The 21,813-nt window shown below is 44.0% G+C and overlaps 1 protein-coding gene across 4 annotated transcripts in view; it reads left to right on the top strand.

Annotated features, from left to right (window-relative positions):
* The window catches only part of fam184ab (family with sequence similarity 184 member Ab), a 146,285-nt gene that overhangs the window by 114,289 nt on the left and 10,183 nt on the right, over positions 1-21,813 (top strand). For all 4 annotated transcript variants that reach the window (XM_042300709.1, XM_042300711.1, XM_042300710.1 and 1 more), the window contains exon 14: positions 17,544-17,728. In XM_042300709.1, the coding sequence (XP_042156643.1) occupies positions 17,544-17,728 (185 nt within the window). The remainder of the gene's footprint in view (positions 1-17,543; positions 17,729-21,813) is intronic.

Below are 21,813 nucleotides of genomic sequence, written 5' to 3' on the forward strand. Positions count from 1 at the left end.
GCACTGAAAAATCATGTGCGAGCAAGGAGGCCTACAAACCTGACTCAGTTACACCAGCTCTGTCAGGAGGAATGGGGCCAAAAGTCAGCTGTATCCAGTACAAAGACAACAAAGGAAGGATGGTAGGTGTGCCTTTATCATTGTGGACAAACTCTTGTAGATGGCCAGCTATTCCAAGACAGCTCCATAACACTGTGGCTGTAGTAAATTCTACAGGGACGGTAAAAAGAAGGTATGGGAACTGTAAAACTATCTGAACATTATGAAGTGGATATGAGCACACACGTACTCAATTACATGCTTGCTTACACATACGGACTTATACATACACACACACACACCTGATCTCGCTCTCTTCTCTCTCTCTCCCTCTCTCTTTATTGTCGAGAACTGTTTTATAATTTAATGTGTTTATTGTTTGTCTATCTTTTTTATGTATTTGTCTACAAGTTTATATACTGTAGGTTCAGCAAATCCCCTTATTGTTTGGGATACCTTTAACCTCACTAGGGTATGTGGGACGGTAGCGTTCCACCTGGCCAACATCCAGTGAAATGGCAGAGCGCCAAATTCAAAAACAGAAATACTCATTATAAAAATTAATAAAACATACAAGTGTTATACATCAGTTTAACAATGAACTTCTTGTTAATCCAACCACGGTGTCAGATTTCAAAAAGGCTTTACGGCGAAAGCATACCATGCGATTATCTGAGGACAGCGCCCAGCAGACAAATCATTACAAATAATTACCAGCCAAGTAGAGGAGTTACACAAGTAGAAATAGCGATAAAATTAATCACTTATATTTGATGATCTTCATATGGCACTCACAAGACTCCCATTTACTCAATAATTGTTTGTTTTGTTCTATAAAGTCCCTCTTTATATCCAAAAACCTGTTTTGTTCAGTAATCCACAGGCTCAAACGCAGTCCCAACAGGCAGACGAAAAATCCAAATAGTATGTCGAACGATGTTTATAATCAGTCCTGACGATGTTTTTAGCCTAAATAATCGATAATATTTCAACCGGACAATAACTTTGTCAATATAAAAGGTAAACAAGAAAGGCGCGCTCTCGGTCATGCGCATGAAAAACCTCTGGGACACTGTAGGGTCCACTCATTCAGAGTGGTCTTACGCTCTCATTTTTCAGAATACAAGCCTGGAACAATTTCTAAAGACTGTTGACATCTAGTGGAAGCCATAGGAAGTACAATTTGAGTCCTAAGTCAATGTAATGGCATTCAATAGAAAACTACAAACATAAAAAAAATCCACTTCCTGGATAGATTTTTCTCAGGTTTTCGCCTGCCAAATCAGTTATGTTATACCCACGGACATTATTTTAACAGTTCTAAAAACTTTAGAGTGTTTTCTATCCAAATCTACCAATTATATGCATATCCTAGCTTCTGGATCTGAGTAGCAGGCAGTTTACTTTGGGCACGCTTTTCATCCGGAGGTGAAAATAGTGCCTCCTACCCTAGTGAAGTTAAATGTACCTTCAGGGGTCATTCAATTCGATATTCATCAATAATAAAAAAGCAGTTTCTGGCTAAAGAGACAAGACTAACAAGGGAAATCCATGAACTAATAGTATAGGTAGATAGCAATAAAAACTATACTACAGAGACACAAAATAAGTTAGAGGAAAAACAAAAAGAACTCGAGGAACTTATTCAAGAACGTTCTAATGTAATATATTACAAAAACAAAGCAAACTGTATGGAATATGGAGAAAAATGCACAAAATTCTTCCTGAATCTCCAATACAGGAACGCTAACAAAAAGAATTTGCAGAAACTTGTTACAGCCATCTATGATTCTCAGAATTATATTTTAAGAGGAGGCTAATTATTTTAGGCAGATGTTCTCTTTTCCGTCTCATCCTTTCCCACTGAATGAAGGAATTGGTAAGGAATTCTTTCCAAATAATATAAAAAAGATAAAAAATTAACAAATGTACAGAAAGGTCGGTTCGAAGGCCAAATTACAGAGGAAGAACTTTTTGAGGCTATTAAATCCTTTTAGTGTGGAAAAACCCCGGGGCTTGATGGCATAGTGGTAGAGGTATATCAAGTATTTTTTGATATACTAAAAGCTCCATTGTTAGATTGTTTTAACTACTCCTATAGAAATGGTAGTCTGTCAGGTACTCAGCAGGAAGGTTAGATTTCTCTATTATTAATACAAGACCCAGATGGCAAATATAAAGACCCAGTCTATCTAAAAAACTGGAGGCCCCTTACACTTCAATGTTGTGATGCAAAAATACTAGCAAAATGCATAGCACTCAGAATTAGAAGGGTTTTACCAGGTATTGTTCATCCTGATCAGACAGGTTTTTTACATGGACGATACATTGGAGATAATATACAACAACTACTAGAAATAATAGAACATCATGAAACATATAAGAAGCCAGGAATCGTATTTATAGTGATTTTGAAAAGGCATTTGATAAAGTAAGACTGGATTTTATTTATAAATGCCTGGATTTTTTCAATTTCGGTAGTTCTCTTATAAAATGGGTCAAAATAATGTATAGCAACCCCAGGTGTAAAATAGTAAATAACGGTTACTTCTCAGAAAGTTTTGAATTGTCAAGAGGAGTTAAACAAGGGTGTCCGCTGTCACCATATCTATTCATTATGGCAATCGAAATGCTAGCTATTAAAATCAGATCCAATAACAACATTAGAGGATTAGAAATCCAAGGCTTAAAAATAAAGGTGTCCATGTATGCCAATGACTCAAGTTTTATATTAAGTCATCAAGCTAGATCCCTGCAATGTCTCATTAATTAATGATCTAGATAACTTTTCTGTACTCTCTGGACTAAAACTTAATTATGATAAGTGTACAATATTATGTAATGGATCCTTAAAAAATACAACTTTTACATTACCCTGCAGTTTACCTATAAAATGGGCTGATGGTGAAGTAGACATACTTGGTATTTATATCACAAAATATATAAATAAGCTCTACACAATGAATTTCAATAGAAAACTTGTAAAAATAGACAAGATCCTGCAACCTTGGAGAGGTAAATACTTTTCTATTTATGGAAAATTTGCCCTGATTAACTCCTTAGTCATATCTCAGTTTACTCACTTACTTATGGCACTGCCTATTTAGCTTTATTCATATCATATAATGAATATGAATTGGGTGGGTTGAGATTATTAAATATAAAAGCACTAAACCTCTCTCTCTAAAAGCTTCACTCATTCAAAAGTTTTATTTGAACCCTAAATGGTTCTCAAGTAGATTAATAAGAAAAGCTCATCCATTGTTTAAAAATGGCCTTTTTGCCTTTGTGTAGATTGCCATGTCTCATTTTCGATTAATTGAAAATTATACTTTTTTCAAAGTATCTCTCTTTTTCAAACAAGCATTGCAGAGCTGCCTACAATTTCAATTTCATCCCCCTGAAAAGATAGAACAAATATGACAACAAATACTATGGCTGAACTCAAATGTGCTGGTTGATAAAATACCTGTATTTATGGGAAATACAGTGCCTTGCGAAAGTATTCGGCCCCCTTGAACTTTGCGACCTTTTGCCACATTTCAGGCTTCAAACATAAAGATATAAAACTGTATTTTTTTTGTGAAGAATCAACAACAAGTGGGACACAATCATGAAGTGGAACGACATTTATTGGATATTTCAAACTTTTTTAACAAATCAAAAACGGAAAAATTGGGCGTGCAAAATTATTCAGCCCCTTTACTTTCAGTGCAGTAAACTCTCTCCAGAAGTTCAGTGAGGATCTCTGAATGATCCAATGTTGACCTAAATGACTAATGATGATAAATACAATCCATCTGTGTGTAATCAAGTCTCCGTATAAATGCACCTGCACTGTGATAGTCTCAGAGGTCCGTTAAAAGCGCAGAGAGCATCATGAAGAACAAGGAACACACCAGGCAGGTCCGAGATACTGTTGTGAAGAAGTTTAAAGCCGGATTTGGATACAAAAAGATTTCCCAAGCTTTAAACATCCCAAGGAGCACTGTGCAAGCGATAATATTGAAATGGAAGGAGTATCAGACCACTGCAAATCTACCAAGACCTGGCCGTCCCTCTAAACTTTCAGCTCATACAAGGAGAAGACTGATCAGAGATGCAGCCAAGAGGCCCATGATCACTCTGGATGAACTGCAGAGATCTACAGCTGAGGTGGGAGACTCTGTCCATAGGACAACAATCAGTCGTATATTGCACAAATCTGGCCTTTATGGAAGAGTGGCAAGAAGAAAGCAATTTCTTAAAGATATCCATAAAAAGTGTTGTTTAAAGTTTGCCACAAGCCACCTGGGAGACACACCAAACATGTGGAAGAAGGTGCTCTGGTCAGATTAAACCAAAATTGAACCTTTTGGCAACAATGCAAAACGTTATGTTTGGCGTAAAAGCAACACAGCTCATCCCCACTGTCAAACATGGTGGTGGCAGCATCATGGTTTGGGCCTGCTTTTCTTCAGCAGGGACAGGGAAGATGGTTAAAATTGATGGGAAGATGGATGGAGCCAAATACAGGACCATTCTGGAAGAAAACCTGATGGAGTCTGCAAAAGACCTGAGACTGGGACGGAGATGTGTCTTCCAACAAGACAATGATCCAAAACATAAAGCAAAATCTACAATGGAATGGTTCAAAAATAAACATATCCAGGTGTTAGAATGGCCAAGTCAAAGTCCAGACCTGAATCCAATTGAGAATCTGTGGAAAGAACTGAAAACTGCTGTTCACAAATGCTCTCCATCCAACCTCACTGAGCTCGAGCTGTTTTGCAAGGAGGAATGGGAAAAAATTTCAGTCTCTCGATATGCAAAACTGATAGAGACATACCCCAAGCGACTTACAGCTGTAATCGCAGCAAAAGGTGGCGCTACAAAGTATTAACTTAAGGGGGCTGAATAATTTTGCACGCCCAATTTTTCAGTTTTTGATTTGTTAAAAAAGTTTGAAATATCCAATAAATGTCATTCCACTTCATGATTGTGTCCCACTTGTTGTTGATTCTTCACAAAAAAATACAGTTTTATATCTTTATGTTTGAATCCTGAAATGTGGCAAAAGGTCGCAAAGTTCAAGGGGCCAAATACTTTCGCAAGGCACTGTATGTTTGAAAAGGGTATTTTGTTCTTAAATGATATTGTAAATTGTAATGGTCGAGTTATGTCCTTCATGGAGTTATCAGAATTGTACGGAAAGGTCTGCTCAATCCAAGAGTACAACCAATTGATTACACCATTGCCCCAAAAATGCAAGAGGCAGGTGGCAGAGGAAGGAGGTAGGGAACTAGTCTGTCTGCCCAATATAAAGGATCAAACCCGGCAGAGGAATAAAAATAGCATGAATAGGAAAGTATACCAGTTTCATTTGAGGACCAGGATGTTGACAACTATGCCATACAGATTGCAAAATAGTTGGGAAGAAAGGTTTGATGTACCGATTCCATGGTACAGGGTGTATGAGTTGATATATAAAACAACGCAAGATTTAAGACTTCGTGCTTCTCAGCTAAAATTATTATAGAGAATTCTTGCCACCAACAAAATGTTGAATATTTGGGTCATAAAATTATCGAAGCTCTGCAGATTTTTTGGTGAGGATACAGAATCAATAGACCATTTAATCTGGTATTGCCCTCGGGTAGCCTGTTTCTGGTCTCATGTTCAGGAATGGCTGAAAATACATAGCATTGATCTAGAATTGACCCTAGAAATAGTACTGTTAGGAGATCTGAAGAGACCGGGTCAGTCACTAATATACTAATACTCTTAGTAAAAGTATTTATCTTCAACTCGCAATCTGTGGTTTCTATTCGATTAGATAGATTGAAATTGTACGTTAAACATCACAGCATAGTTGAAAGATATGTGTTGCATAGAAACCCGAAGTGGGTGGCCAGCAGAGATAGATGGGATGGGCTGAGGGAAGCTGAGGGTTGGGATGTGGAATTGGAGACAAGTGGGAGTGGAGTTGCTGTGTGAGAGATAGAATGATGGTCAAAGATAAAAAATGTAAAAAAATTAAGAAGTGTTTTTACAACTAATGCCGGCTTGCCTGAGGCTGATGCCGTGCAGGTGTTTGTACACATATACACTCGCTCTCATTCAAACAAACACATACAAGAATACACACATACATGTAATAGTGCCAGACATACACACAAACATATACAGTTGGCATTGCTGTTATGATTTTAGTTGTCCTTGATGTCCTTTGTTTTAAATGTATAGTTTTTTTGTGTTTTTTTTTTTTGCGTTTTTGTTTGCTGTTTTCTTCTGTCTTTTCCTTTTTTCTCTTTAGTTCATTGTCTTGGTTGTTGGTGCATTGGGGGTTCTTGGGGGTGGGGAATGGAATTAATTGTATTTTTTATTCATTTTTTCTTCTTGGGGGGTACTGTGGGAGGGGTCTCGAATGGTTGAGGGACAGCTATTGGGAAACTGTGGGGGGGATCTTGGAGGGTTCGTTCGGGTTCACGTTTTTTTGCCTGGTGGTAGATCGGTCAGGGCATTGAGCAGGGCATTGACCCTGGATGCTTCTGTGTGTCGCTCTGAATGGGAATCTGTTGGAGGACTGGTATGATGTAGTTATTGAGCGGCTTCACTGCAAGTATATTGTAAGTTTCAAATATTCAATAAAAAAATAATTACAAATTAAATTAAAAATAATTACAAATTCACCCAACTTATTGTGGGAAGCTTGTGGAAGGCTACCTGAAACGTTTGACCCAAGTTAAAGAATTTAAAGGCAATGCTACCAAATACTAATTGAGTGTATGTAAACTTCTGACCCACTGGGAATGTAATGAAAGAAATAAAAGCTGAAATTAATAATTCTCTCTACTATTATTCTGACATTTTACATTCTTAAAATAAAGTGGTGATCTTAACTGACCTAAATCAGGGAATTTTTACTAGGATTAAATGTCAGGAATTGTGAAAAACTGAGTTTAAATGTATTTGGCTAAGGTGTATGTAAACTTCCGACTTCAACTGTATATACAGGGGGTGCTGGTACCAAGTCAATGTGCGGGTGTACAAGTTAATCGAGGTAATTTGTACATGTAGGTAGGGGTGAAGTGACTATGCACAGATAATAAACAGTGAGTAGCAGCAGTGTACAAAACAAATGGAGGGGGAAGTTTTTTTTAATGTAAATATTCTTGTTGCCATTTGATTAATTGTTCAGCAGTCTTATGGCTTGGGGATAGAAGCTGTTAAGGAGCCTTTTGGTCCTAGACTTGGCGCTCCGGTACCGCTTGCCGTGCGGTAGCAGAGAAAACAGTCTATGACCTGGGTGACTGGAGTCTCTGACAATTCTTAGGGCTTTCCTCTGACACTGCCTGATATAGAGGTCCTGGATGGCAGGAGTTGGCCCCAATGATGGGGCCGTACGCACTCCCCTCTGTAGGGCCTTGCGGTCAGATGCCGAGCAGTGGCCATACCAGGTGGTGATGGAACCGGTCAGGATGCTCTCGATGGTGCAGCTGTATAACTTTTTGAGGATCTGGGGACCCATGCCAAATCTTTTCAGTCCCCTGAGGGGGAAAAGGTATTGTTGTGCCCTCTTCACGACTGTCTTGGTGTGTTTGGACCATGATAGTTTGTTGGTGATGTGGACACCAAGGAACTTGAAACTCTCGACCCGCTCCACTACCCGCCGATTTTAACTGGGGACCTGTTCGGCCCGCCTTTTCCTGTAGTCCACGATCAGCTCCTTTGTCTTGCTCACATTGAGGGAGAGGTTGTTGTCCTGGCACCATACTGCCAGGTCTGTGAGATCCACCTCATGTTACGATGCGAGGATACCTGGAAAACAAAACAGGAAATATATTGAGGTCTTTGAGGTGTGATTCTCGCTTGTATTAGACAGCAATGCATATTCCAAATGCATATGAAATGCCCTGCCTGGTTTTTGCACCTGAGAGGTGTGTGTGAAGTGAACCATGGCCTGTTCTTCTCATCCCATATAGGGCTGCCATATTCAAGCACCACAGTACTAGTACGTCTGACATCTCTCATGGCATAAACAGGCTTACTGGTGGTGTCTCAATCAACCAACAACCTTCTCTAAGCCCCCTCTCCTTCAAACTGTCTGTGTTCAGCTCAGCAGTCAGACGTATCAGGACACAGCCCTGTCTCTCTGTCTATGTCCCATAGGGCTGCATGATTTCTCAGACGCTGAGACATCCCTCCTGCGTGAGGGCTGCCCGTACATTGAGTCATCCTTCATTATACAGATCTGCTAATCACAGCCGCCAGTTATGTTTCCCAGACTGTACGGCTGCTGTTGTCTCTTATAGAGGTGTTGTGGTTTTACCCAGTAAATGGCAAAGCTCTGATCTTTAGAATGAACATGTGCCTTAATCAAAGAGCCTTAGCAACGCCGAGCAGGGTGTTTTCCTTTGAACAGTCCCTCCAGCCCAGCAGCCCCGGTAGATAGAGAGAGGGCCGTCTGAAGAGAGGTACAAAGTGTTGCTTGTCCTCTTTCTGGGAGACGGAGAGATGTATCTAACAAACAACTCCCTGTGCTGAGCTGTTGATGGTACGGCGGGCGGCGGGGCCCGCGCTGAGCGCTGTGCTGCCTTATCGATAATTGTGGCCCCTGAGAGATGCACGGTGCTGGCTTGTTTAATGAGCTGTGAGATTAGCAGGCCTGGTCTGCGGTGTGGAGAATTGCGTTTGCTGGAGATAGTGATCAGCTTTCCCCACAGACGAATGCTCGGCTTCTGACAGACAAACGGCTCTGAAGAATGTTTATTTTTTATACTCTATTGCTCATGGTAGCTACATATTATCTGTGTGTGTGTGTGTGTGTCTCTGTCTGTCTGTCTGTCTGTCTGTCTGTCTGTCTGTCTGTCTGTCTGTCTGTCTGTCTGTCTGTCTGTCTGTCTGTCTGTCTGTCTGTCTGTCTGTCTGTCTGTCTGTCTGTCTGTCTGTCTGTCTGTCTGTCTGTCTGTCTGTCTGTCTGTCTGTCTGTCTGTCTGTCTGTCTGTCTGTCTGTCTGTCTGTCTGTCTGTCTGTCTGTCTGTCTGTCTGTCTGTCTGTCTGTCTGTCTGTCTGTCTGTCTGTCTGTCTGTGTGTGTGTGTGTGTGTGTGTGTGTGTGCTTTCGTGCGTGCCTGCGTATGTGTGCGCCCCTGTGTGCATTTTGGCCATCGAGAGGTCTGTGTCATCTTTCCTCTCATGTTTTTCTGTATCTGAAAGTTAATATCCCCATGCTCTAGTCCCCGGAGGCTGATTCCTCAAAACAATGTCTGTCTATGAGACCTTGTCTTAATGAAATCCTACACAGGCCTGTAAATGCTCAATTCATCTCCAACAACTGAAGCATCGCTAATGGCTCCTCATCACCAGCGGACCTATTTTTCACGGCGGAGACACGCCGCGGCCTGTTTGCAAACTGTGATAGATGCCTCTATTTTCCCAGATTATTGGGCAGATAGGGATGTTTAGAGGAGGTGCGCTCCTGCTGGGGTGGGGAAGGAGGATGGTCTCTCCCCTCAGTGGTCGTGACTCATAGATACTATGACAGAGCCTAATCTGTAAAGAAGTTTCCTTATCAATAACGTTTCAGTGTCACCTCTATTGCGGATCAATGGCACTGGAGTTATTCCTGCTTTGTGGCAGTATTGGGTATGAATTGAATTCCAACCACAGGTATACTTGATCTCATATAATTTATGGAGGCTGAAGAAAGATTTCATCTACCATTGTGACTCACCGCTCTCTGGTTCGTGGCAATTCTTGGACTAATGGCAGCAGCTCGACACCTCCCATCCTTGTGATGTGATGTAGCCCTGGAGAGGTTGAGTTTTGGGGGTGAGGGTCTCAGTACCTCCAATCACTCCGGCTTCACAGACTAATCTGACTGATCACAGACTGATCACAGACAGATCTGACTGCTTCCCTCTAGTGACTCAGCTCTCTCTCACTTCCTCTCTTTCTTTCTCTCTCTCTGTATGTGGCTACCAGCCGCTAATGACGAGGCTGTGCTCTGGCTGGCCTTTTGATCAGTCTGCTCTGGAACTGTAGAGACAGACAATCCTGTGGAAGCAGAGAGAGAGACTGGGGAGCTGGGGCTCAGAGAGGCCTCACGAGGCCAGTATACTTGTCTTCTAATCAGCTCCTCGCTGAGACCTTCCTATTCCCAGACCTCTACCACTGTACTGTACCCTCTACCCACCTCCAGTCGCACTGCTGTCAAACTAAGTGTCAGCCAGCCACAGAAATTAAATCATTTTTTAAAGAGCTTTTTGTCAAAGATCAGAGATCAAATATGGTGATTATTGGAGTTGGGAACTCCATCTACCAACTTCCCACCATCCCCTCAGAGGAATCTTTGAAACCTGAAGTGCTATTTTGTTCCTGTGACATTTTGTCCAAACCCTTTAAAGCTTCTTTTGCCCTAGAAAAGTGTCTGTTTGATTTTGAGAAGTACCGCTCAAATGGCTCCACCATACAATTTGCTCTAAGTTCCTTAGACCATCTTTAGATGGACAATGAATATTACTATTCTATAGTGCCACCGTAACGGAGAGGGTTAGTTGTCCGGGTGGCATTCAGACTGTCCCTCTGAACCTCTGCAGGTCGGCCTAGGGTCCTCACTGTGAGGCTCAGTGCTGCTATTGGAGCTGCCACCACTCTCTCACTTTACGGCCCAGGCACACGTCAATCAAATCAACTTGCGCGCACACATTTTCACACAAATGGACACGCAGACACGCACTCGCCTAACCAGCCGCTGCATACACAAAGATAGGGTCACATGCCAATTGGAACATAGCCAAAAACTCCCTTTCCCACACTGATGTTCAGCACTGTCTGCCTCTACCTGTGTAATCCACGACCAACCCATGCAGAGACATGGCAATCATGTTGGCTTCCAAGCAAAACAGGTATCCACTGGGGAGATTGGGAGTCAACCGAAATGTCACAGTGAATCTCTGTTAGGCAGAGGATGGGTAAGCAAGCTTCTATGGAGAGGAGAGTGAGCTAGTCCACTGAAACCAGCCCCCTGCAGTGGCCCACACATTAATAACTACACTACTGTTATCACCTCAATCAGCTGGCATGAAATTATATTTACAGGAATTCAAAATGAATACAGATTGTAATCGGATTACACAAGAGCCATCAACTTCAATACCAGAGTTGGACTTGACGGTATGCTGTGGGAACTCTTAGCGTAGTCTCTGTTATAGAGGGAAGGACTTTTTAAAGGATGTGCCGTTGCTGAAGGGGGAAATGATCTTTGAGCCAAGCAAAGCATGATTAATCTACAACTGGGATGTAGTTATAGTTCTCTGAACAGTATAATCAGGTAATTACATGTATTTCTGCCTGGGCAAAAGGGGATGTTAGCATTTGATATATCAAACTGTAGAGTTAACTGTTACAGTAACTTTGAGAAAGAGAGTGATAATAGTCCATCTAGATTTAAATGGTATCGTTGTCCCTATTACATACTGAACATTTGACTAAATACACTAAATATTCTAGTGAAGGCTTTACCAGTAGGTTTGCAGTACAATGGACCAGACAGCAACAGCCAGGTTAAACGTTAGCTTTCTTACATATATATATTGCACTTTCACTTTCTTCTCCAAAACGTTGTTTTTGCATTATTTAAACCAAATTGAACATGTTTCATTATTTATTTGAGGCTAAATTGATTTATTGATGTATTATATTAAGTTAAAATAAGTGTTCATTCAGTATTGTTGTAATTGTCATTATTACAAATACAAAAAATCGTCCGATTAATCGGTATCGTCTTTTTTGTCCTCCAATAATTGGTATCGGTATAGGCATTGAAAAATCGTAATCGGTCGACCTCTACTATGGATCGCTGGGAGAGTTCCTCCAGCACCTCCACCAGCACAACCGGGGCCTCCACTACTCACTCCCCCTGCACCCGGTTCCAGTGGAATTTGCCTCACCCTCCCCGGGGAGTACGATGGGACGGCTGCCTGCTGCCAGGGTTTCCTGTTGCAGTTTGGAGTTATACCTGGCAAACGTCCACCCGGCTCCTTCGGGCTGTGATAGGGTGTCCGCCTCTCGGGGAAAGGCCTGGAGTGGGCCAACACCGTGTGGGTGGAAGGAGATGGGGTGCTGGACCACTTTGAGGAGTTCACCCATCGTTTCTGGGCAGTCTTCATCTTTTCCGCCTGCGGCAGGTGGCGAGGAGCGCACAGGAGTTCGCTTTGGAATTTCGAACCCTGGCCTCCAGAGTGGGATGGAAGGACAGGGCCCTGATCGACCACTATCGCTGCAATTTGCGCAAGGACGTCCATCGAGAGTTGGCCTGCAGGGACACCACCCTCACCTTCGACCAGCTGATGGACCTGTCCATTCGGTTTGCTGGCTACACGCGGACGTCCAGATCGGGGTCTGTTGGTTCCATCCCCCAGCACCACCGCTCCGATGCCCATGGAGTTGGGAGGTGCTGCACTCAGGGAGACCGGAGGAGGTTCCGTCTCATGCACCATCTGTGGCCGCAGAGTTCACACTGCCGGTCGGTGCCGGGTTAGTTCCTCTGGGTGACGAGGCAGCAGGCAGGGCACTCTGGCGTCACCCCAGGTGAGAAGGCACCATTCTCACCCAGAGCCCTCTGTTGTACATATGTTTTTGTTCATTACTTTTCCTGAGTTTTCCCCGCATTCCCAGCATAAGATTCAGGCGCGGCTGGGAATTTTATTGACAGATCATTTGCCCATAGTTTAGGGATCCCCATCGTTCCTGTAGATATGCCCTTCCCAGTTCACGCCTTAGATAGTCGACCATTAGGGTCAGGGTTGATTAGGGAGGCCACCGCTCATCTGGGCATGGTGACGCAGTGTAACGGCTTTCTTCCTGGGAAGGAGAGGCGGACCAAAACGCAGCGTGGTTAGAGTTCATGTTCATTTAATAAGGTAACTCAAACATGAACAGGATACAAAACAATAAACGTGAAAACCGAAACAGTCCTAACTGGTGCATAAAACACAAAGACAGGAAACAACCACCCACAAAACCCAACACAAAACAGGCTACCTAAATATGGTTTCCAATCAGAGACAATGACTAACACCTGCCTCTGATTGAGAACCATATCAGGCCAAACATAGAAATAGACAAACCAGACACACAACATAGAATGCACATCCAGCTCACGTCCTGACCAACACTAAAACAAGGAAAACACAAAATAACTATGGGTCACACGGAGAGAATCAGTCTCTTTCTCATTGACTCTCCTGCGTTTCCCGTGGTGCTGGGCCTACCCTGGTTAGCTTGTCATGACCTCACTGTTTCATGGCAACGGAGGGCTCTCACGGGGTGGTCGCAAGAGTGCTCGGGGATGGTTTAGGGGTTTCCGTAGGTGCTACTACAGTGGAAAGTCCAGACCAGGTCTCCACTGTGCGCATTCCCCCCGAATATGCCGATTTGGCTCTCACCTTCTCCAAAAAGTAGACGACTCAATTACCACCCCATCGACGGGGGGATTGTGCGATACATCTCCTGGTAGACGCCGCACTTCCCAGGAGTCACGTGTATCCTCTGTCACAGGCGGAGATGGTGGCTATGGAAACATATGTCTCCGAATCCCTGCGTCAGGGGTACATTCGGTCCTACACTTCCCCCGCCTCCTTGAGTTGATTTTTTGTGAAGGAGAAGGAGGGAGGTCTGCGCCCATGTATTGACTATTGAGGCCTTAATCAGATAACTGTGAGGTACAGTTACCCGCTACCTCTTATCGCCACAGTGATTGTGTCAATGCACGGGGCGCGCTTCTTCACCAAACTTGATCTCAGGAGCGCTTACAACTTGGTGCATGTCCGGGAGGGAGACGAGTGGAAGAAGGCGTTCAGTACCACCTCAGGGCATTATTAGTACCTCGTCATGCCGTACAGGTTGATGAATGCTCCATCACTCTTCCAAGCCTTTGTAGATGAGATTTTCAGGGACCTGCACGGGCAGGGTGTAGTGGTGTATATTGATGACATTCTGATATACTCCGCTACACGCACCAAGCATGTGTCCCTGGTGCGCAAGGTGCTTGGTCGACTGTTGGAGCATGACCTGTACACCAAGGCTGAGAAATGGCTGTTCTTCCAACAGTCCGTCTCCTTCCTAGGGTACCGCATTTCCACCTCAGGGGTGGAGATGGAGAGTGACCGCATCTCAGCCCGTGCGTAATTGGCCGACTCCCATCACGGTAAAGGAAGTGCAGCGGTTTCTAGGGTTTGCCAATTACTACCGGAGGTTTATCCGGGGTTTTGGTCAGGTAACGGCTCCCATTACCTCACTGCTGAAGGGGGGACCGGTACGTTTGCAGTGGTCGGCTGAAGCGGACAGGGCCTTTGGTTACCCTCTTTGGTATTCATAGTGGAGGTGGACGCGTCCAAGGCTGCGATAGGAGCCATGCTCTCTCAGCGCTCGGGTACGTTACCGAAGCTCCGCCCCTATGCCTTCTTCTCGAGGAAGCTCAGACCGGCGAAGCGAAACTTTTGGCTGTCATCAAGGCTTTGAAGGCGTGGAGACATTGGCTTGAGGGGGCTAAACACCCTTTCTCATCTGGACTGACCAACGCAATCTGGAGTACATCTGGGCAGCGAGGAGACTGAACCCTCGCCATTCAAGGTGGGCCATGTTTTTCACTGTTTTGTTTTCACCCTTTCTGACAGACCAGGTTCCCAGAACATGAAGGCAGACGCATTTTCCCGGCTGTATGACACAGAGGAGCGGCCCATGGGTCCCACCCCCATACTTCCGGCTTCCTGCCTAGTGGCGCCGGTAGTGTGGGGGATGGACGCGGACATTGAGCAGGCATTGCGTGCAGAGCCCGCTCCCCTCCAGTGTCCCGCTGGGCGTCTGTACATTCCGTCTGCTGTCCATGACCGGCTGATCTATTGGGCCCACACGTCAACCTCCTCTGGTCATCCAGGCATCGGTCGGACGGTGCGCTGTCTGAGTGGGAAGTACTGGTGGCCCACTTTGGCTAAGGTCGCGAGGGTTTATGTTTCCTCCTGCTCGGGGTGTGCCCAGTGTAAGGCTCCTAGGCACCTGCTCAGAGGTAAGCTACACCCCTTACCTGTTCCACAGCGGCCATGGTCACACCTGTCGATCGATTTCCTGACCGATCACCCCCATCACAGGGAAACACCACAATCCTGGTTGTTGTGGATCATTTCTCTAAGTCCTGCCGTCTCCTCCCGCTGCCCGGTCTCCCTACGGCCCTACAGACTGTGGAGGCCTTGTTTACACACGTCTGATCGGGGTCCCCAGTTCACTTCGAGGGTCTGGAGGGCGTTCATGGAATGTCTGGGGGTCTCGATCAGCCTTACCTCAGGTTTTCACCCCGAGAGTAACGGGCAGGTGGAGAGAGTTAACCAGGATGTGGGCAGCCTTATTGCCAGGACCAGCGTTCGTGCCCTGGGCAGAGATGGCCCAGAACTCGCTCCGCCACTCCTCCACTAACCTCTTCCCCTTCCAGTGCGTACTGGGGTATCAGCCGGTTCTGGCTCCTTGGCATCAGAGTCAGAACGAGGCTCCTGTGGTGGACGACTGGTTCCAGCGCGCAAAGGAAACATGGGACGCCGCCCATGTTCACCTTCAGCGTGCCGTGCTGCGCCAGAAAGCCGGCGCAGACTGTCACCGCAGTGAGGCCCCGGTGTTCGCACCGAGGAACCGGGTCAGGTTTTCGACCTGTAACCTGCCCCTCCACCTGCCCTGCCGGAAGCTGGGTCCGCGGTTTGTGGGGCCATTTAAAGTCCTGAGGAGAGTGAACGAGGTGAGTTACAGGTGACATTACCGTATTAAACCCTCGTTCCATGTGTCTCTCCTCGGGCCGGTGGTGGCTGGCCCGCTCCAGGAGTCTGAGGCGCGGGAGGTTCCTCCGCCCCCTCTGAAAATCGAGGAGGGCCCGGCGTACTCCGTTCGTTCCATACTGGATTCGAGGCGAGGGCGAGGGGCCTTCAGTACCTCGTGGACTGGGAGGGGTATGGTCCGGAGGAGAGATGCTGGGTTCTGGTGGAGGACGTGTTGGACCCTTCAATGCTGCGGGAGTTCCAACGTCTCCGTCCGGATCGCCCTGCGCCTCGCCCTCCGGGTCGTCCCCGAGTCCAGTGTTGGCGCGCTGCTGGGGCCGCGCGTCAAGGGGGGAAGGGGTTACTGTCACGACTTCTACCGAAGTCTGTTCCTCTCCTTGTTCGGGCGGTGTTCGGCGGTCGACTTCACCGGTCTTCTCGCCATCGCCGATCCATTTTTCATTTTCCATTTTTTTTGTCTTGTTTTCCCACACACCTGGTTTTCATTCCCTCATTATGTGTTGTTTATTTAATCCTCTGTTCCCCCCATGTCTTTGTGTGGTATTGTTTGTTTGTAAGTGCATGGGCACATGTTGACTGGTGCACGTCTGGTTTTGTACCCAAGTTGTTATTTTCTTGATACCGTTGGTTTTGGAATTAAACTGTTCCGGCAATTACCTAGTTCTGCTCTCCTGCGTCTGACTTCCCTGCCACCAGTTACGCACCCCTTACAATGGAAAAGATTTTACTTGCAAAATTGTATCAGTTTGCCCGTTTTTAAGAAAATTTAAAGCTGTTAAAAACGACACAACATGTTTTTGAGAAGATTTCAGTTCAGCTTGGATGCATATTTTATGATGTTTGAAATAAAGATTTTATGCTGATAAAATAGCACCATTACAGACGGTTGCTAACTGCGCATTCATTTTCTCAAGATGCTGAATGAAATAAATCATATTTCTCCACTTCTGTTCTCGAGTCAAAATGTACATTTGGTGTATAATTTTACTGCAAGAAATGCTTAATTCTGCGGGAGTTAATATTAGATCAGGCTATATGAGAGGTTATAGACCTACAGTCAGTGTCCAGATTTCAGGCTACTTCTCCATTTAACCCATCTGAACAGTACAGTTTCCTTGACGTATCATTTTGACAATCTCGCAATATAATTGTTGCTCTTGCTGCCTGTATATTTGCGCTAAAACTCCAGTATTTTTCCTTCATAGCTTGTTCTCCATCTTATTTTTAAATAGGGAGCCAATTTGTTTTCAGGACTCTTAATTTCCATGACTGATAAAACTTTTTTTCTCATGGCTCTCTCATGTCTCTCTGCAGCAATATGTTTGGAACATCGAATTGCAATAAAATCACAGTATCAAATCGCAATACATATAGAATTGTGACAATCACAATACAGATCGTATCGGCATCTAAGTATCATGATAATATTGTATCGTAAGGTCCCTGGCAATTCCCAGGCCTAATCACTAGTGACCATGGTATGTGAGTGTGCCCACTTAAGCTGTAGCATCATGGCACTGTAAAGATGGTATTCAACATCACAGTACCCCTTGGGAATACAAGGAAGCAGCACAACAGCACAGCAATAATGCACAAATGAGATCAAATGCTAACTCCAACGTGTTTTTTTTTTGCTTGATTTTTGTGTGTTTCTGTGTATCTTTGTGTGTGTTGCCTGTGTATGTCTGCCTATTACCCCAAAGGAGAGGGAGTTGCTGGGCCGTATCTCAGACCTGCAGGAGGAGGTGGTAAGGAGGAAGAACCACATTGCTGAGCTGGACCACGAAATCCACACACTGAATGAAAACATCAACACGCTCACCAAGGAGCTGGAGCTTAAGGGCAAGGAGGTGCTGAAGATCCGCAGTGAGGCCAACCAGCAGATCAGGTGGGTGGGAGGAGAGGGCAGGAGGGGAGGGCCGTGACCCCACCACAGAGCATTATGGGGTGACACAAAGGAGGGTTGACACAATAACAGGCCATCTACAGTAATGTTGTTCCGGTGCGTTGCGTACTCATACCCCTGTATTCATACCCTTGTTACGGCTTGAATTCAAAATTGATTAAATATATTTATTGCCTCAGCCTTCTACACACAATACCCCATAATGACAAAGTGAAAACATGTTTTTAGAAATGTTGGCATATTTATTGAAAATGAAATACAGAAATATCTCATTTACATAAGTATTTACACCCCTGAGTCAATACATGTTAGAATCACATTCGGCAGCGATTACAGCTGTGAATCTTTCTGGGTAAGTCTCTAAGAGATTTGCACACGTTGATTGTATAATATTTGCACATTATAATTTGTTTAATTCTTCAAGTTCTGTCAAGTTGGTTGTTGATCATTGACATCCATTTTAAAGTATTGCCATAGATTTTCAAGCTGATTTAAGTCAAAACTGTAGCTATAGTAGGCCACTCTGGAACATTCAATGTTGTCTTAGTAAGCAACTCCAGTGTATATTTGTGTTTTAGGTTATTGTCCTGGAGGAAAGCAGACTGAATCAGGTTTTCCTCTCGGATGTAGCCCGTGCTTAGCTCTATTCTGTTGCTTTTTATCCTAAAAAACTATCATAACATGATGCAGCCACCACCATGCTTGAAAATATGAAGAGTGGTACTCAGTGATGTTGTTTTGGATTTGCCCCAAACATAATCTTTTGTATTCAGGATATACAGTTCATTTCTTTGCCACATTTTTAGCAGTTTTACTTTAGTGGCTTATTGCGAACAAGTTTTTATTCTGTACGGGTTTCCTTCTTTTCACTCTGTAATTTACTTAGTATTGTGGAGTAATTACAATGTTGTTGATCCATCCTCAGTTTTCTCCTATAACAGCCATTCAACTCTGTAACTGTTTTAAAGTCACCATTGGCCTCATGGTGCATTCCCCGAGCAGTTTCCTTCCTCTCTGGCAACTGAGTTAGGAAGGATGTCCGTATCCTTATAGTGACTGGGTGTATTGATATACCATCCAAAGTGTTATTAATCCAAATTAATAACTTTACCATGCTCCAAGGGATATTCAATGTCTGCCATTTTTTTACCCATCTACCAATAGGTACCCTTCTCTGCGAGGTATTGGACAACCCCTCTGGTCTTTATGGTTGAATCTGTGTTTGAAATTCACTGCTCGACTGAGGGACCTTACAGATAATTGCATGTGTGGGGTACAGAGATGAGGTAGTCATTCAAAAATCACGTTAAACACTATTAATGCACACAGAGTGAGTCCATGCAACTTATTATGTGACTTGTTGACCACATGTTTACTCCTGAACTTATTTAGACTTGTCATAACAAAAGGGTTGTATACTTATTGACTGAAGACATTTCAGCTTTTCATTTTAAATTAACTTGTAAAAATGTCTAAAAACATAATTCCACTTGACATTATGGGGTATTGTATGTAGGCCAGTGACACAAAAACTCAATTTAATCCATTTTAAAATCAGGCTGTAACACAACAAAATGTGGAATTAGTCAAGAGGTGTGGATACTTTCTGAAGGCACTGTAGGTGAGTCTCCGTATGCTATCCTTACAGGTGAATGCCTCTACCTCGTTTTAATATAGTCATGATGAAGGTTATTTTGGATTGTTTAGTTCATTTAGATGACTGGTGAATCACAACACGAGAAGTTCAGTTGTGCGACTTCCTCTTGTTTAGATGTGACTGTCAGGGGCCATTGGCAGTGCTGGCAACGTTTTCAAGTTAGATTAAAGTGGAAGGATACTGGCAGAAAGAGAGGGGGGCAATTTGCCTCTCCCTGCTAGATGTCCTGGTTTATATTTTGTCATCTGTTATTCCCTTTGATGACATGGTCCCTTTTGACATTTTGTTATATGGCCAAATACATTGATAAGGAAATATGAAACTGTTATTTGGGGCAAGGCCTAAATATAATCTATCATCATGCTTTTCCCACCGGCTGATAATTAATAATTCACTCTTATATTAATTCATAATGTGTGGCTAAGGCCCGGATGGAATGAAAGGCAAGAACTCTCATTAGAATTAAAAGCCTTTTTGGTGATGAATTAAAATAATGGAGGCTGATGCTTTTCTAGAGATAACTAATCACATTTCATTTGATTTTTTATTGAACCTTTATTTAATTAGGCAAGTCAGTTAAGAACAAATTATTATTTACAATGACTGCCTATCAAAAGGCAAAGGCCTCCAGCGGGGACAGGGGATGGGATTTAAAAAATATATATATAAATATAGGACAAAATGCACATCACGACAAGAGAGACAACACTACATAAAGATAGACCTAAGTCAACAACATGGCAAGGCAGCAACACAGACAACACAGCATGGTAGCAACACAACATGGTAGAAACACAACATGGTAGCAGCGTAAAACATGGTACAAACATGATAAGGCGTAGCGAACAACAGCCAAATGGGCCAGAAGGTAGAGACAACAATACATCACGCCAAGCAGTCACAACTGTCAGTAAGAGTGGCCATGATTGAGTCATTGAATGAAGAGATTGAGATAAAACTGTCCAGTTTGAGTGCTTGTTGCAGCTCATTCCAGTCGCTAGCTGCAGCGAACTGAAAAGTCGAGCGACCCAGGGATGTGTGTGGCCTTTAACAGAATGTGACTTGCAGAACGGGTGTTGTATGTGGAGGATGAGGGCTGCAGTAGATATATCAGATAGGGGGGAGTGAGGCCTAAGAGGGTTTTAGAAATAAGCATCAACCAGTGGGTCTTGCGACGGGTATACAGAGATTACCAGTTTACAGAGGAGTATAGAGTGCAGTGATGTGTCCAATAAGGAGCATTGGTGGCAAATATGATGGCCGAATGGTATAGAACATCTAGCCGCTCGAGAGCACCCTTACCTGCCGATCTATAAATTATGTCTCCGTAATCTAGCATGGGTTGGATGGTCATCTGAATCAGGGTTAGTGTGGCAACTGTGGTGAAAGAGGAGCTATTACGAAAGAGGAAACCAAGTCTAGTTTTACATTTAGACTGCAGCTTTGATATGTGCTGAGAGAAGGACAGTGTACAGTCTAGCCATACTCCCAAGTACTTGTATGAGGTGACTACCTCAAGCTCTACACCCTCAGAGGTAGTAATCACACCCGTGGGAAGAGGGGCATTCCTCTTACCAAACCACAATACCTTTCTTTGGAGGTGTTCAGAACAAGGTTAAGGGTAGAGAAAGCTTGTTGGACACTAAGAAAGCTTTGTTGTAGAGTGTTTAACACAAAATCAGGGAAGGGGCCAGCTGAGTGTAAGACTGTATAATTTGCATATGAATGGATGAGAGAGCTTCCTACTGCCTGAGCTATGTTGTTAATGTAAATTGAGAAGAACGTGGGGCCTAGGATCGAGCCTTGGGGTACTCCCTTGGTGACAAGCAGTGGCTGAGACAGCAGATGTTCTGACTTTATACACTGCACTCTTTGAGAGAGATAGTTAGCAAACCAGGCCCAAGGCCCCTTAGAGACAGAGCCACCAATACTCCTTAGTCGACCCACAAGAATGGAATGGTCTACTGTATCAAAAGCTTTGGCCAAGTCAATAAAAATAGCAGCACAACGTTGCTTAGAATCAAGGGCAATGGTCACATCATTGAGGACCTTTAGGGTTGCAGTGACGCATCCATAACCTGGGCGGAAACCAGATTACATACCCAAGAGAATACTATAGACCTCAAGAAAGCCAGTCAGTTGATTATTGACAAGTTTTTCCAACACTTTTGATAAACAAGGCAAAATAGAAATAGGCCTATAGCGGTTAGGATCAGCTTGATCACCCCCTTTAAATAAAAGACGAACCATGGCTGCCTTCCAAGCCATGGAAACCTCCCCAGAGAGGAGAGACAGGTTAAAAAGGTCAGAGATGGGCTTGGCGATGATAGGGGCAGCAACCTTAAAGAAGAAAGGGTCTAAAACATCTGACTAGTCACGTTAGAAGGGTTGGGAGATGAGGAAATGTTGG

The sequence above is a fragment of the Oncorhynchus tshawytscha genome, linkage group LG18 (assembly GCF_018296145.1).
Source record: "Oncorhynchus tshawytscha isolate Ot180627B linkage group LG18, Otsh_v2.0, whole genome shotgun sequence".
Classification (NCBI taxonomy): Eukaryota; Metazoa; Chordata; class Actinopteri; order Salmoniformes; family Salmonidae; genus Oncorhynchus; species Oncorhynchus tshawytscha.